This window comes from Paramisgurnus dabryanus, chromosome 1, assembly GCF_030506205.2.
Source record: "Paramisgurnus dabryanus chromosome 1, PD_genome_1.1, whole genome shotgun sequence".
Classification (NCBI taxonomy): domain Eukaryota; kingdom Metazoa; phylum Chordata; class Actinopteri; order Cypriniformes; family Cobitidae; genus Paramisgurnus; species Paramisgurnus dabryanus.
In genome coordinates this window covers 29,277,221-29,295,293 of record NC_133337.1, presented here as the reverse complement: position 1 = coordinate 29,295,293, position 18,073 = coordinate 29,277,221, and the positions used below count along the sequence as shown (strand labels likewise).

General features: G+C 39.8%; 2 protein-coding genes across 6 annotated transcripts in view; one reads left to right on the top strand and one right to left on the bottom strand.

The window, feature by feature from the left end:
• b2m (beta-2-microglobulin) overlaps window positions 1-18,073 on the top strand; it is a 198,797-nt gene that overhangs the window by 126,216 nt on the left and 54,508 nt on the right. The window lies entirely within an intron of this gene.
• lmo3 (LIM domain only 3) overlaps window positions 1-18,073 on the bottom strand; it is a 51,696-nt gene that overhangs the window by 27,734 nt on the left and 5,889 nt on the right. For all 5 annotated transcript variants that reach the window (XM_065285041.2, XM_065285040.2, XM_065285039.2 and 2 more), the window contains exon 2: window positions 17,429-17,642. In XM_065285041.2, the coding sequence (XP_065141113.1) occupies window positions 17,429-17,634 (206 nt within the window). In that variant the 5' untranslated portion in view covers window positions 17,635-17,642. The remainder of the gene's footprint in view (window positions 1-17,428; window positions 17,643-18,073) is intronic.

Below are 18,073 nucleotides of genomic sequence, written 5' to 3'. Positions count from 1 at the left end.
ACGTGAGCACGCAAAAGTTTCAGGTGCGAATGCGATAGTTTCATGTGCGCACACGAAACTAAACTTTTTTTTTTAATTCTGCACATGAAGGTTTCGCGTGAGCACATGAAATTTTCACATGAGCGTATGAAACTAAACTTTAGATTTTTTTCTCCATGTCCCCTTAGGGGCTCCGTAGATTACCACTTTGAAGGATGGATGATCCCTGTTTTTTCCATTATAAGCTTGGAAAAGCAATGACATTTACTAAAATAAAGTATTTGTCTGAAAGATGATGGACATATGTATGGAACGGTTTAAAAAACCTTTACTTTTAAAAGTGCGGTCAAGTTGTAAACTTATTACAAGACAAAACTCATTATTTACCGAGTGTTATTGCTGGGATTCTGTCGCAAAAGTGTAAAAGCAATAACAGCCCCACTAGATTTGTGGATCCCATCTGGGAAAGGGTCTTCAAAACCAACTTGATTAATTTCCTGTTCCCTTCTTTTCATGAAAAAGATAATTAAGAAATATTTAATGTAGGATTTTAATTAGACTGAGCCCTGAATGGCGCCCCATACTGAGCTTGAGGGGCGTTTTGTGGACCCAATGATTGAAATGTTTTAATCACTGATAGAATAGATTGGATGTGTTTTTTCCAGGAATTCCCACTGGCAGTTACAATGAAAAGCACCTTGAATATTATTCAGAGTAAAGTAATTAGTAGAATGACGATAAAACCAAATGAACTTGTGATCAATACATTAACCGACGTCCCTCTCTCTCCACCCACATCCCTCTTTAGAAATCAAATTAATTATACGCACTCTTCTCGGTATCAGACCCTCTTCTGCTTTGTTCCGGGGACATCTGGGTTTCAGAGTAATGCGTTACGGACAGCATCACCTACAGCACACTTCCCGCAGCGTGATTCTCTTTTTTAATGCAGATTTGGGGAGTAGCGAATCGGCTGGAATCAGTGCGAATGATCTTGCTATCCGAGCCTGACAATGGAGAGCTCTCTAATGAACAGACCAAGAGCATACTGGTTTTTTAATGAGAGCTTACAAAGGCCATGGGTCTGATCAAAATCAAATATGTGGAACTGGTAGAGTCTAAGGATGGCAAATGCCGCAGTGACTTTGACTGGAGGAAAGATGGTTAACTATTTTACAACAGCAGAGCTCTACAATAAAAGGGGCCAGTTTGGGAGGCTTTGGGGGAAATTGACAGAACAGTAAATGGGGCTATACAGTATCTTGCATATGTCAATTATGTGCTTTTTATGTTTAAAAACCGAATCTCAATGTTATCTAAGACAGATTAGTCTTTAGCTGAAAGACTAACTTATATGGCTTACAACTAACTTATAACAACCTATATGGCCTCATACACACTGCAAACTTTCAGGAGTGATAACCGCATTGAAATTTAGGAGTGAATCCCCTATGTCTGTATGGCACAACTCACTCCCGAAAATGCAATGATTGACACATATGCCAACTTTCTGCCATCTAACATGGTTATCATTGACAGCTTTGACCAAAATAATATTACAGCTTTATGTTTTGCAATAAACCTCCGTCTTGGGGTTGTACGCTGTTGTGAGGCTGCTTCTCTCAGCACTGTTTTGCGGGGTTGCCAGGTCCACATCTTTTTGTGCTTACATACCATCGTGGCACTGTTTATAAATGAATAATATTTTGATATTTAAGGGTCATTGAATCATTGAATTTTACTTGTTTGCTGTTTTTTTCATGCAAGATCTGGCAACACTAGTAAGCAAATTAAATATGCTTTTCATGTAGCCTATGGTTTGAAAGGATGGGACAAAATTTGGCTGAGAAACTATTTGAAAATCTGGAATCTGAGGGTGCAAAAATCAAAATATTGCACAAATACGTTGTAATTGGCCTGAATACCTCTAACGTCACACGGAAATGTGACGCTCCTTACCATGTTTGAAAGATTCACGCACAATGTAATGCTAGCAGGAGTTAACTTGCAGGCTGTGAGTCCGAAGCGGGCGGAATTATGATAATGTCGGTCTTGTCTACATCCCCAATCCCAGGAAGTAAACTGTTGCCTACAATCCGTGTGTTTGTTGTAGTCCAAGAAAAGAGATTTACATTGGAGATGATAACTCGCCTCATTGTTTACTTTGGGGTTTGTACCTTTTGCATATCGTTAACATGTCTAATACACACCTACACACCAAAGGAAATGTAAAAAAGTGAATCGGACTTTAGGTGCTCTTTAATATCCTAATGATTTTTAGCATAAAAAAATCGATAATTTCGACCCCTACAATGTATTGTTGGCTATTGCTACAAATACACTTGTGCACTTATGACTTAATTTGGTTCTGCATTGGTTTCTCCTGCATGGCTTTCAAGACACTGGACTGCGGTATAGCTAAGCGTGCAAAACATTTAGCGTGCTGTGCTAGGTCGAGCCTGGCATGCTCTCGGGGAAGAGTTGCCATAAAAATGGCTGTGTTCGATTGGTCCAGACACACAGGGCTAATGCAGAGAAGCTAGGATGAGAAATCAGCGGGGCTGATGTGCACAGACACTCACACCAAATGCAGACTTCCTTTGATTGCCTCTTTAGCATTTCAGAAAGATTAAATGTATGTGGGAAAGTGCCGTAGATTCAGCACAATCAACTTGACAGCAGCAGGGTTGGCAATGCTCGTGTGTTTTTCTCCTTTGGTGTACGCACACGTCCTGCTGGAGTAATCCCACACCCGTATTTCTGCATCCTTAGATACGTTTAATAAAGAGGCAGAGAGAGATTTTGGTATAGTTGCACAGCAAGTCTAAAATGCATCTATGGTTCATGCTAATCACAAATATCTGGTATCTGGTAGAGAGAGAGAGAGAGAGAGAGAGAGAGAGAGAGAGAGAGAGAGAGAGAGACAGAGAGACAGAGAGACAGAGATTTTGGGGTAATCGGAATATTCAAGTCGAGTGAGGTGGACAGCTTGTCTAAAGCACTAAATTTTGAGATACAGTTGCACATCAAGATCCCGGCACATTTTCATTACTTTTTGTCAAATGATTTAATAAAGTTGTTAATTTTTGGGTTGAGATGGAGTTGTTTGTGGATGTGTCCGGTTCAAGGGCAAACCCGAGTGCCTCATTTACATTCCTTCCTTTCTTTTGGTTCTCTCATGAATAAATCAAGGCGTTAAAACGGCTGCATTTACATCTCATTTTACACAACCACAGTTGCAACTGAGTCTGAATGCTCTCACCCACGTCGTTGACACAGAGTCAAAATTACCATTTCATTCACCTTAAATAAGAGGAGCTACAGCAATTATAGGCTTGATAATGAAATAATTTGTTACCCAACCATTCAGAAGAGTCTCGCCGGTGATGCTCACGAATTTGGCAAAACCGTAAAAATTGCAATGTGACTTGTGCACTTTTCAGTCAGCCAACTCTTTGGTCTGCTGCTCTCGATAGAAGTATGTGTATTGATGTAACATCCACAGCAAAATAAGCCTGACCATGAGATCATATGAGATATTTTGGCAGATGCTGTGTGCCCAGAGCCGAGGAACTGAGGTGAGAAGCATCCAGCGACTTTTCACAGTTCCGCTAGGCAGCACACTAATTGAGAAGTCGCTCAGGGGTTGCATGCAGGGGGGCTCAGTGCACTGCACCCCCAATCCAAATCAAGCCCCTGTAAGTGGGGCTGACAAGGACCAATCCCCATCTGGATGTTCCTCTACCCCCTCCCCATTTTCCTGTATCCACCCCTTTATCCTTCATCTCCATGAAAGTCTCATTACAAAGATGGGTGTGACTGAGGGTCTGAGGCCCGTCCTCACGTACTTTGGTCTAATTGCCACCTACCGTAACCGACTCTTTTACGTTGATGAGCTGCCAGTCATAAGCAGGTGAAGATGGCGAGATAGATTGATGCATGAAGAATTCCTGAGTGGGATTCATTAGGAGTTCTTTACCTGGGTTAGCCATACATAATAACGCAGAGCCCTAAAGCTAGCTAGCATTTCAAGAGAAGGTTCAAGGTTTGAGCTTTGTTCTCTTTGGTCGTTAAACTTGCATGTGAGGGACGTGACAGAGAGACCAACCCAAGTGCACTAAATAATAAGACTGTTCAGAAAGTGCAGAATAGGGGTGGTAAGAACACCTTAACCAATACAATTTGAAATAAAATGTCTCGCATTTTGGACCTCAGTCAAACTGCTGACACTTCAGAGAGCTCCTAATTTTACTGTCTGTACCACTTGCCCTTGAATACCAACAGAAAAAACATTCAATTTGGGACTTGGGGCGTTGAGATTTGGAAATACACCACCTATTCTGCAAGCCCAAAGAAGTTTTTTTGTAATTGCATCTGATTTTACGATAACATGGCCGTGTTTGCAACCCTGCACAATTCACCATGAATTGTTTAAAAGGTACCAGGCCATGTAAGTCAAAGCTATAGATTGGGATTTTTCAGCCTCACTCAGGTCAGGGAATCTGTTTCTGTTTTGTTTGCTGGATTGGCTCCATTGCTTTATCACAGGTAAAAGAGGAGTTGGTTTTGGAGGGATTGCACCGGCGGGTTGGAGAATGAGCCACGAGGTTTTCAAATGGTTGTGAGCCAAGATGGCGGATGGATTCCAAACTCAAAACCCGGAAACAAAAGCTGATCTCGGTGTCTGCCAAAGCTCTGGGGGATGCAGAAGGGCTTGCAATATCTCAACATGTCAAGCGACAAGGTTGGTTATCACGCTCTTGCATGCCGGCATAGAGGAGATGCCAGCCAAAGACGCAATGGAACCCCCCCGCCAACCACAGCTGTGCCAGCTGAGCCGAAGCGAGGCTTTTTAAAAAATTTGAAATTAAATAGAAAATTAAAAAGAAAAAGATGCCAATTAAATGCATAACTTTCTTGGTTAATGCTCAGTGAGGTCTCCCTAAAATTATATACTCAATCTTCAAGCTTTTTTTCTTCAACGGTGGGGATATTACATTTCTAAAAGTCTTCAGACGCACCTCCAGCTTAATCTGTAAATCCAAGCAGATCATGGACACACCAGAGGCAAAGAGGAACTAAAATGTGGTAATATATGCATGGAAATGATCTATGGAAATCCTCACAAAGAGGGGGCTTGAAGAGGTCAAACAACCTCCTAACTGTGCTCGGGTTTAATTAAAAAGACAAAGAGGAGCTGTAAGTTCCCTATACGCTCATCCCAGATTAAGTCTTCTTGCGCAGAGAGCCAGGGCTTGGGATCTTTTAGGAAGCCCCCGGACCGCTTCCCAGAAGGCCTTGCGCCAGCTTCACCGCTCCTTTGATGTCAATATAGACCATTTATTAAGGGCATAAAGGTTAATCTCTGAGGAGCAAGGATATCAAATGGTTTGCCGGAAAGGAAGAAATCCGCATAAATGTCTGCTGGAGAAAACTAAGTTAGGCAGGGATGATGGCTCCATGTGGTCCAGTCAGCAGGTGCAGGATTTAATTTCGCCATTAAGTGGTGGAGGCAGTTTCTGACAATTAATATAACGACATGAGCACGGGGGTTTGGGTTTAGGGGAATGAAGCACCCATATGCTTGTGATGCCTGTGGAAGCATTTCGACATGAGATGTATCATGACGACTATTTTTAGGTCATCTCATCAAAATGATGCCCATAAGGAGATTCAAACCTATTTTAGCCTTGTGCACAATTTTAGGGTCTCAACCTAAAATAAGATACCTAACGTAATGGGTACAAGAGGATTGATTAAGAGGATCAAAGAGGTTGTTGGATGCAGGTAATGTGATCTGCTAGGTTGATAAAAAAAAATGTAAGGGTAGTGTACACATATGCACAACAAGAAAATCTCATAATAGCAGAAATCAATACATCTGAAAGTGTAGCTATAGTGCACTGCAGAAAAACCTCCAGTGTTACAACAATAACAGATAATATCACGCTCAGCGGGTAGTCGTGTTGTAAGACTGCATGTTCCACCGCTAGCGTGATGTTGTTCCACGGCCCACAATTTTAGTTGTAGCGCTTCTGCACTGTATCACCTGCTACCATATGATGTGATGAATACAAAATAATAGCTTTCTGCAAAGACGTAATATTTCGAGGCAATTTCTTTAATGCATTATGATTGTCGGTCCTGCTTGCAATTGTCCGGCCAATTTCACTCTCGGGACAAAATAAACACATTCGTCTGGCAGGTGCAAGCTGAGATATACAGTAATACAACAACAATAAAAAACCCCACTGAAGCAAGACGCATTAAAATAAAATCACATTAGATGTACAAAGCAATAAAACGAGATGATTGGGACACGTGGTGAACATTTAACTTGACTATACAAAGTTGTGTAAACCGAATCAAACTTTTGGCACAGTTTAAGCCATCCAACATTTTGCCAGCCATAAATCCACAAAACATACAACTTGAAATCATCTCTATCCCCACTTCTTGACTTATTACAAGGTTCCCAAACGCAGGGACAAGTACGTACCCGTGCCTGGGAAAGGTAGGTATTTATAGTCCTCTTCCAGATTAGATGGAAATCATAACACAGACCGATGCACTGAACTCTGACCTCTCCAAAACCAATTTCATTTGGAGAGATTGGAGTGATGTCGCTAGATGTCTACGTGGTACAGTGGAGAAAATTAAAGCAGGATTTGTAATGCATTCAAAGTGAGAGTACACGGAAAAAGAGGTGAGCACAAATAAATTGCTGTCACTTCCCTCCCACACACATCTCCGGTACCCTGTTTCAGTTATAACATTCGTTTTAATGGAAACTTGTTGGATTAGAGGTGGTGGCGGGAGATTGGAGGAACACTTATTTGGAATTACTCTGACCACAGCGATGCAGCTACGCGGACGATGACAGCGTTTTAGAAAAAGCAACCCTATATACAGTAAAGACAAAACTTTGTGCAGATCCAAAATGACACCGGTCAGTTTTGTGCTAATGTGCTCTTTGTCCACCAGTAGTGGCCAAACTTCCAACTTTATTCAAATATTTTATTTAAGATGCATTAAAAAAATTTATGTATGACCCATTTGTGTATTTGGAGTATAAACTTAAGCTCAGCTTTGGGAAAGATTGCACTTGTGCAAAGTTTATAAAGACAAAGTGAAAAGAAATCTCCATGGTGGTTGCCACAAGAAAAAAAAGTTAAATAATCAGTTCAACAAAAAATTAATTTTGTTATGTTACCCTAATGCTGTTTGAAGGTTGTGAAACACAAAAAGAGATGTTAATGTTAAAGCATCTCTTTTCCTGATACCTATGCCTAAGATTAATTTTTACATTAAATATTTTTTTTACATTTTTAAATAGGCAGGTGATTGGGGATTCATGGCTACAGGAGGAGACGTTCAGTGGAAACGTACTGCCTTTGGCCTGTCTTTGCTCCAACAGATAGCATCGAGCTCTGGCAAAAGGTATGCTTAACACTGCCAGGTGGTGACATCTTAATTTTTCACGGCTGGAAACATGGCCGTGCCGTACTCCCCAACCGCTCCCATGCATTATTCCTGCCTTAAGCACTCTTCCTCTAGGGAAGCGGAAAGGGGGGAGGGGGTATTGTTTTACAAGGCGCCCAGCTGCGGCCTAGTTGCCTTGCCCTGAGTTCTTTTTAAGGAGTGGTCGGGGGTGACCCCCTCTGGCTGACAGTTATTAATAATAACACACAGCGGGAAATAGTTCACCTTGTGGCGGTGAAGCGGCCGCTGCTGTTTAGAAGCTCGCTGCGTGTCCTCCAGGGGCGGGAATCATACAGCACGGCGCAGGGAACAAATAACGGGACCAAATGACAAGCACAGAAAGAGATGGCACAGGCACAGCTAAAAACTTTCTTCGGTGTATTATAGTAGTTTAGATTAACGATAGACAGTAATTATTAAATAACTTTATGACAAAAACACAGCACAGAATTTTATAGGCTATTTAAATCAGGGCAGCAAAAAAACAAACTTACTGTAGAATTAGTGTAATTTCGCAAATGTGCACGGCGCAATATATACGCAATAAATTCATGATTTTAATACTTCAAAAAGTTATGCATAGTCAGAGTTGAACTCAATGCAGATAGCAGAGAGACAGGTGAGACAACGAAAATTATGCTTTCTTTTCCCAGAAAGACTGTAAGTCAAAAAACAACCCAAGTGAGTGTAAAAACTTTTTTTGCGAATTAAGGAATTATAATCGAAATGTGGCGTTTCCATCTCTCATTTTTGATGCGATTATTTAAAATGTGCATAAAATCATGGTGATTCAAACATGGCTTGTGAAACATATATGTTAGTTATATAATTTTACATTTTTAGAAAGAATGTAAGTCAAAAATCACCTCAAGCGAGTGTAAAAAACTTTCTTGCGAATTAAGGGATTTTTATACGAAATTTGGCATTTCCATCACTCGTTTTTGATGCGATAATTCAAAATGTGCAAAAAAGCATGGTAATTCAAAAAGGGTATTTCAAACATGGCTTGTGTGGAACGTGTGTTAGTTATATAATTTTAAGTTTTTAGAAAGAATGCAAGTCAAAAACCACCTCAAGCGAGCGTCAAAGCGTTTTTGCGAATTAAGGGATTATTATTTTAAATTTGGTGTTTCCATCATTCGTTTTTAAAGCGATAATTAAAAATGTGCATAAAATCATGGTGATTTAAACCTGGCTTGTGAAAAATGTATGTTAGTTATATAATTTAAAGTTTTTAGAAAGAATGTAAATCAAAAATCACCTCAAGCGAGCGTAAAAAACTTTTTTGTGAATTAACTCATTTTGATGCGATAATTCAAAATATGCATAAAATCATGGTGATTCAAAGATGGCTTGTGAAACATGTATGTTATTTATATAACTTTAAGTGTTAACATTTAATTTGATTTTACAAACTACATTCGCATATCGGGTGATCTAGCAAGTTACCACATTTTCGTTGATACCGTGCATCTCTAATTCTAAATGTTTCAAACTGAAAAGATTTGATTCAAAATCAAAAATCATTCACAAATTGGACATCGCAATTATAAGCTATCACAAATGTGCCAAGCAGAGCAAGAAGGTAAAATAAATAAATAAATGTTAAATTTGTTTAACAAATTTTGCATGTTTGTAACACAACTATCATCCGAATATACAACGACTTAAAAGCTACTGTGACATTGATTTCTTCTCTTGAACATGAATGTTAGCTTTGAAAAAAAAAAAAACTTTGTGTTGACGACAATAACCTGGCTTGCGATGAAAAGCAGTCATCACCACACTACATACACTACATGCTATCAAAAACAGAAGCTTAAGATCAAAGAACAGAAGATGCTGAGAGGTCGTCTAATAAGACGGAGAGGGAAAGGAGCTAAAGTGTCCGAAGCTGCAGGTTCACCGGGAGAGACCTTTTGTACACGCTGAGTGCTCTGCTGTAACGAGTGCCGTTGAGATGAAGCTCAATCCCAGGCTAAGAGACGTTACATCCTCTGAATTCGCACCTCAAGTGCCCGTGGTCCTTTAGCTGTAAGGGCCACTCCTATTGGAGCACCTCTCCGAACGGATTTACCTCCTTTAAGTCATCAATATTTCCTCTTTAAAAACCATAGGGCTGCACAATCAGTTTGTCCCAAAGATGCTGGTGGGTACTAAACTCTCTGTAACGGTCATGTGGATCTACCTTGTTGTTTTAAACAAATAGCTTTGTTTGGAGTTTAGACGGTCTAGCAGCATTGTTAAGCCATCAAGCACAATAAGATTTAAAAACGACAATAAAAATGTTTTACACCACAAGGATATAATAGTAAGTGACAATATTTGTCTTCGCTGTTTTATTACCTTTAAGAAAAGTCATTATTTAAAACAAAGCACATGAAAAACAATTAAAGAACAGGTGCACCCAAAAGAAAACAACTTGATGTACGGTACAGCGTGTTTTCAAAAGCCGACCTTGCAGATGTTTCCCCCAGGACCCTGAAGTTCGTCAGTATAATATAGAGCTGCCAACAAACCTAACATGGGTTCATTAAGAATCTCAATGTTTAAAATTCAGACCATCTGCAGTATTGTGTGGAAATCAAACTGTAGGTGGATGTTAAGCATTTACTTGTGATTGTTTTTCTGTCAAGTCGTGTTTCATGTCCATGTTGAAATTGTTTTTATACAGACAGAAATGTCAGCTGTCTTCAATGTCAGCCAACGTCTGAACCAAATTCAAACCTTAAAAATAATATTTATACAAATAAAAGCCCTACAGTAGAGTATGCCCAACACTGCAGTTGTCAAACTCATCTCAAACTAGTTAACAAAAGTTCTGATTACCTAATTTGTCTAGTAGGGGTTATGACCAAAAATCCATTTCATTGAAAGAGTAATTTTATTTTACGGTACCAGTATATTTCACAGTATATATGTGTTTCAGTTTATATGTGTTTCCGTATTTTTATTACGTAAAACTCATCAGAGAAGTGTCATTGGCAGGAAAACGTTTTCTCTTAATTGACAAGATAACTCGTAATCCATTACATTAAAAATAGGCAATATGTAAAATAAACAGGTATGAATATATGCACAAACCTACAGGCAGAATGAATACCTGTATATGAGAGACGGATCTCTAGATATAGATATTATAAATATGACAGGTGCTATGACCATGCAGTCTGTTTTAAAGGAAAACGCTACCGTTTTTCAGTATTTTACTATATTCTTACCTCAACTTAGACGAATTAATACATATCTATCTTTTTTCAATGCGTGCACTTTTATCTTTGTACAGCGCGTCGTGAATGTGTTAGCATTTAGCCTAGCCCAGGGGTGTCAAACATGCGGCCCGCGGGCCGGATACGGCCCGCAAAGGTGTCCAATCCGGCCCGCGTGATGATTTATACAGTATTATTAAATATTAAATACATATTTTAAAAACCCTTTTAGGCGGGTGTCTAGTTCGTTTTTAATATGAGAGACTTGCGGAAAGCAGCAAAACGCGGAACATAGACTAAACACGGTGCCCAAAAATCTTGGCGTTTTATTGTTACCGCTCCGCTAAAGATCCACTGATTCCGGTGATCCACTTCGTGTTTTCTCGCCCGCTCCGCAGCATCTCTGTGTCCACTCTCTGCCTGGAGAGCGAAGACGACAGTTTCCGAAGTTCGTTGCATTAACAGGTAGATTCATTACATTATATCAGTTGTTAAACCGCAGAATTAGTAATTTGTAAGTATGTTTATGTATTTCTTCCGGTAATGATTTGCTGTCAGTGTTCTAAAAGTGCTTACAACTTAGCAAGCTAACAAAACCAAAATATGCACATTCTTATTTACGTTACAATGCTTGTCTAATCGATTTAATGTTCCCGATCAGATCTAAGTTAATATAAACACTAAATTTTCTGTTGTTGGCACACTTTGTAGACAAAAAATACAAAAAACACCAATGCCTTCACAAAATAACGACAGAGAACGGAAAGAGAGGCTTTTAGCAGCAGTTCAACATTACAAACATGGATTCAAAGCTCCATCAAGCCAGCAGGTAAATCATATTGAATATTTAGCAGATTGTCACACTTTAATTCTTATTATATTTCCCATTATAATCACTTGTCTAAGTTGATGCTAGTAATATAATACATAATATTTATAATACTTTATTAAAACCATAATAATAGTACCACCCCCATAGTGCCATTTTTGGTTTGGGCCACTGCCCCATCTAGCATTTTCTAAATGACTGTTCTCATTACAAATATATTCCAAAGAAAAGTGAATGGTTTATAAATAATTTTGGCATTAAGGCAAATGAAGTTAAATTAAAGCTTTTCAACCTATAAGGCCAGTGGGTTTTGTTCAGATGTAAATTTGTGTGTATAATATACAGTATGAGTGTGACCTTATGAAATGTAGTTTTCACAGAGCTGTGTGTTTCTCTGGTTTTCTTGCTAAACAGACTAATTAATTGGTTTGTTAAGTTAATTTTAACACAATTATCAGCACACTAAGGTTTAAAAAAATTATCCGGCCCGCACTTCATGGCGTTATTTACCATCCGGCCCACAGCCTAAAATGAGTTTGACACCCCTGGCCTAGCCCCATTCATTCCTATGGCTCCAAACAGGGATGAATTTAGAAGCCACCAAACACTTCCATTTTTTCTCTATTTAAAGACTGTTACATGAGTAGTTACACGAGTAAGTATGGTGGCACAAAATAAAACTTTTGTTTGGAGCCATAGGAATGAATGGGGCTAGGCTAAATGCTACGCTAGTGCACGCATTGAAAAAAGATAGGTATGTTTTATTTCATCTAAGTTGAGGCACTACATAGTAAAATATTGAAAAATGGTGGTGTTTTCCTTTAAGGTCTTGTCGCTCTTTAACCTCTATTAGACCTTAACTGTTGCGTCACTTTCTCGTCTTTCTGGTCAAAGACGTTTGTACTATAAGCAAACAGCGCACACGCGTCACTGATATAAACGCAAGTTTTGTGCGAGAAATGAAGGCTATTGCTTGCTTGGTATACAGACTCTGAATGCATCTTTGGTGCACTTAAACTTTTGCTTTTAATGTGGTCAAGTACTTTCTAAATTGGATTTGAAAGTGCGAGATCACAATAGAGATGTGCCGTGCGATATTATGGCCGCTCATGCCCTTCAGACTGAACTGCTTACATCTGCGTTGGTCATTAGAACCAGAGATGGCCTCGATCTTTCAGCCCGCTTCAAAAACACTGCAAGGAACAAATATGAAAAACTACAGCAGACGGTACTGCGCTTGTCCCAACGGGGAGACCAGGCTAACCTTTACCAGACAGCATGGTTAATTCACTGTCACGTCAGCATACAGTAAATGTGTTTATATGTGAGAACTATTGCCGAGGGTGTAAACTAAAGTTTTACATTTTCGACCTCTTTGTGATTACAACAAAGATGGTGTAAGCAGGATCCCTGAGAAGACAAAAAAGAAACGAGTGCTGCGCACCTGCACAGCACCTGAAACACAGATTAAAATAAAAGAGCTGATTGGACACAGTTTGTGTAGAGGTCTCCATACTGCAGTTTTCCTAACCATTTGTCTCTGTCGTCTTAGGTGGTGACTCTTTGGACTACGCATCGGTGCAGACCCAAATGTGACGCTTTTGCATGTTTTCAAGGACGATGGGACTTTAACTTCACTTTTTATGGAGGGGACGTTCACTGGTTGCATACTTAGTAAACCACTTTAATACTTAAAACTATTTTTATCGTTATTGTACATTTCTCTTTTCATCTTTCAAAAATATCTTTCCTCTTCTTAATTTTACATATCATAAATAATCTCATAAACGCATTCCATAATGTAATTCCCGACTTTAAAGATTACCTGCGTTTTGTGGACCTACTGCAGACAGATAAACATATGGCGCGCAACAATCTCAAGATAACGCATGCAAATATAAAAACATGAAATTTATTCATTTTTCACGGAAAAAGTTTCTAAAGCGCTTGTGAAATATACAAAGTGAAAAATACAAGTTATTACAAACCAAAACCGTGCTTTACATGTTGGTTATCTTTCACCGATAGCCAGCTTTCCATACCGGTAATAAATCCAGTCATGTTGACTAGGCGCCGAGTTTGCTTGCATTTACAATCTTAGTAAAACCACTGTAGAGGAAAATTGAAGTTGGATTAAAAAAACGAATGAATAGATAGATAAATAAATAAGTGGTCACCCCGTGCTGTCTTTAAAATGGATGCCTGAGAATTTACAGTTTTCCATTAGCCGATGCCTAACAGATTTCCTCTCCCCGTGCTTGCATCCTAGGCTACTTTCGGCGAGCTGTGACAGGGTTCGTTTTTGCCCGTTTCTCGGTCTCCTCTGTCGCCGGACCTTTTAACTTTATCGTCCCCCGCTATGAAATGTAACCGCGTCAGCATAAACACTGCCACGGCAGTCATTACTTTTATCATCAATGGAGATGTCCGCACAATATCAAAGGAATCATTTGTTGATATGACAGGCGGTACCATTTACCCATATTTTAAGCGTAATACGAGCATCGAGCCGGCCACGATAACGCTCTCCGTCAATAATTACCTCGAATATGAATCGAATGATGTTCTCTGACAACCGAAGACCAAACACTAGAAAAAAACCTACATCATATTTGTTGTACTACGGGAGACGGGTCTGGGAAGGAATAAATCTCTCTTTTTTTCCCTTATTTAATTTGTTTTTGTGTGTGTTGTGACAGGGATTATTATTTCTCAGCTGGTGGGATCACATCGCTCATGGTTGTAGACCCCTGAAGATTTCTATTAACCCTGGTTATGTCAGCCTTAATAATATGCCACACTGCTAAACAGGACGGGATTGATTTTGTGTGGATGTGGGGGTGGGGGGAGTCTTGTATAATAAATCCAGACGTAATTTACTCGGAATAAGAAAGCCCAACATAGAACAAAGAAGAGAGGATTAAGTCTATCTCTCATCTCGGTGCACTAACTTAAGAAAATAAATAAGGAAACGATCGGATCAAGTGTTGGAAGTGTTTTGTGGGAGTGCCGATTGATTGGTTTGTCAATGTGAAGACTGGTGTTTCTTTTGTTACGTTCGGAGGAACTGGTGCTGTGCCATATTTGCGCCTAATGTGACCAAGTGTCTTAAACTTTAAAAAGTTACACAAAAAAATGCAGAAGACTAAACTTGATCTGAGGTCGGTGTTGCACCTTGCACAAACTGTTGCTGTGCGAGATTCTCCTAATGACATATCTGGTGCCATCTATCTCATCTCTGCTATTGTTTCAGGCACAAACTCAGTGTTGTCGTGAATGAAGATGCAGTTTAGCAAAACACAGTCAATGAGGCTTACTGCGAGATGGTAATCTCAGTCTGCCTCTGGCCCTCTGGCAATGCTTTAGAGTCGCGTTCCCCAAAGTCTGCTTGTGTGCCGTGCCTAATGGAGACTCTCTCATGGCCCATGCCAAAATTAAATGAACTGTGCCATTTCAAAGCTACTGTAGCTTCTAGCGCGCTCACGATGGCATGACTCCCCGGAGCGTCCCGTTCGGCGTTTATATCATTTCATATTTGTGCAAAAGCAGATATGTTTCCTAGCATGGGTGTGTATAACTACTACTGAGTGAAGTCAGATGCGTTCGCAGGGAACGAAAGTTCTGCTTTGTAGACCTTAGTCATGCATTAGAGTCGCACTCACGCATACTTTCATTTTTAGTTGACATGCGAAGCTGTTTAACTAATCGGCTCAGAGATACAGGGATGAATGTGCATGCTTTACTCATAAAATTACAGATTGCCGGCCTTTTGTTATTAAGAACAAGGGCAGCAAAAAATAGAGAAATTATCGTAATATTGCAAATGTGCATACGCAACGGTTTGTAGGTGGTGCAAGGGAATACCGATACATGTGAGTATTTATTTATAAATATATTTTATAAGTATATTTTTATAAAATCATGCAAGATTCATGGCAAATGTTTCATTTGGAGTTTACATCCCAAACACTAGAAAGCATTCTTCTAAACTCTTAACGTAAACAGTGACAGGAAGTACTTTCATAGGGGCGTGCCACAATTTTTTTGCTAAGGTTTGCATATGGTGATGTGCTCTCAATGACAGCTTTCCTAAAATTACATTCCTATTATATTCCTAAAACAAGAAATATCCCAATATATCGCATCGCTTCCAGTATCACAACACATTGCATCACAACCTATGTATCGTGATACGTATCGCAGCCATAACGGTTTGCAATAGCAAAATTATTTTAATACTTGATAGTTACGTTTAGTCAAAGTTTTGGGTCTATGCAGATAGCAGGTACCGAGCCCTAAGGTGACATTGGAGTAATAAAAATCTAAAGTTTAGTTTCATGTGCTGACGTGAAACTTTTGCGTGCTCACATGAAACTTTCATGTGCTCATGCAAAACCTTCATGTGCAGAATTATTTTGTAAAGTTTAGTTTTGCGTGCTCACGTGAAACTAAACGCGATAGTTTCACGTGTGCACGCGATAGTTTCACGTGCACACGCGAAACTAAACTTTTTTAAATTTTTGCTCCATGTCCCCTTAGAGACTGGTGGGACAAAATGAGAGTGAATATTTCTTTTTTTCTCCCGAAAAATGTTGGTTAAAAATGGATGTTAGTAAAAATAATATTTGATTTTGCAAACCTAAAGCATTATTGTACCGCATACCATATGTTTAGCAAATTACAACATATCGTTTTACATCAATATCGCGCAGTACATACAGTCATAAACAGTGCTGGCCGGTGCCTCCTCGTCATGTGAAAATATGTGTTCGGTGCGTCATGGGAACCTATGTGCATCGCGTGTCAAAATATGTGCCTGCTGCATACGCGTCAAAAGGCTTTATGATAAAAGACGCGCTTACATCTCGCAATACACTTACTTAACACTAAACAATGTTTACATCTGAGATTAAGCAAATATCAATTGCAAGCATCACTTTTATCATAAACCCTTTTTTGACATATTTTGACATGACGATCCACTGCAATAGGGCCTTGGAAAAAAGTCACGAGTCGCCACTGGTCATGAATTGTTTGTATTTTCCACATGAAACATACTGCACATACTGTACTATTAGCCTCAAAACGGCGATGCCTGTTTGCTCACAAAGTGACACAGATACAGAGTAACATGAAATTGGGAGGTTGGGTTTCTAAGGCAACCCTTCCATCAGTGGACAAAGGTAAGCTGATTGAACAGAAACTAGGGTGGTCTCCTGCTAAACAATGCCCTTCTATCAAGGCTCAGTGTGCTGATTGGATCCAACAAGCGAATTCATTGAAACCTCGCAGAAATGGCAGCAGTTTATAGGCTCATAAAGATCTCCTTTGAGCTCCTTTTCTATTATGAAGAGCAAAGGATATCTAACAGCATGGGAGAACTCTGGGCGTTAAGGGCAGCCATTAAAGCCAGTGTTAAAAGCAATATGGCTTTATGTGCCACTTGCTGTGTTTGGACATGGTATTTGAAGCAAGGCCCTTAGAGGTCTCTTGTGAATGTAGTACAGATTCAGCTTTTTTCAGGTTCAAATGTAAAAGTGCAACGAGTAAAGTGTACTTATGTTTTGACGCACAAAATGTAAAAAACGTACAGTGGTGTCCAAATGTCTGAGACACTTTGCACAAGTTTGTGCAAAAGCTGATTTTACCCCACTAACATTTCTTTCTAAAAATGTTGAAATCATCCCTATATTCTTAAAATGCACTCACCCTTTTCATCTGCTGAACACAAAGGAAGATATTTTGACCAATGTTTGTAACCAAACCGTTGACAGGTTTGTAACAACTCGAGGGCAAAATTTCATTTTTGGATAAACTATCCATTTAAGAATCTAATCGCAGATCAATGTGGACTCCGACTTTTGACTGTACATGGTTCAGACAGGATAAATTATTGCATTACAGTGCAAATAGTAAGTAATGTTTATACCGTAAGTAGTCCCTCCGACAGAGGATGAGATTGGCTTTGGTGTAGAGAGTGGATCCCACCTCGCCGAGTCTACAGTCGCAGCATGCGCACTTGAGGCAGTCTTCGTGCCAGTATTTGTCCAGGGCCTTGAGCAGGTAGCGATCCTTGATTTTCCGGTTGCAGCCGGCACAGCCCTTCGGCTTGGTGTCCGGCTGGACAGAGAGCATTTGTATACCTGTGAAGAGTACAGGAAGGTGAGAAACAGGTTTTGTGGTGACAGGCGAAACAAAATAGATCACATGTTAGCCTTTTAAATTATAAAGTAGTGGCCAGTTGACGTAAAGCTCACTTGTGTGGAAACTGACAAATATCTGATATTGATATCGATACAGTATATCAAACTAACATAGCTAACCCCTGCTTTTTTAATTCCCTCTCTCCCCTCTCTTTAGAAGAAGGGCGAGGGAAAGCTTGCCCCCGGAGCAGGCATTGTATAGCCCTATACAGGGAGTGAAAGGGCTTTGTTGGGTAAAAAAGGGACAATGTGGGCTCATGCTGAAGGCCCGTAATTAGTATTCTCCTTCCATACAGAGCAGCACAAGCTCTACCCCTCTCCCCCACACCAGCTCTCGAGCCTCTCCTTTGTCCCGTCCCCAAAAGTTTTTG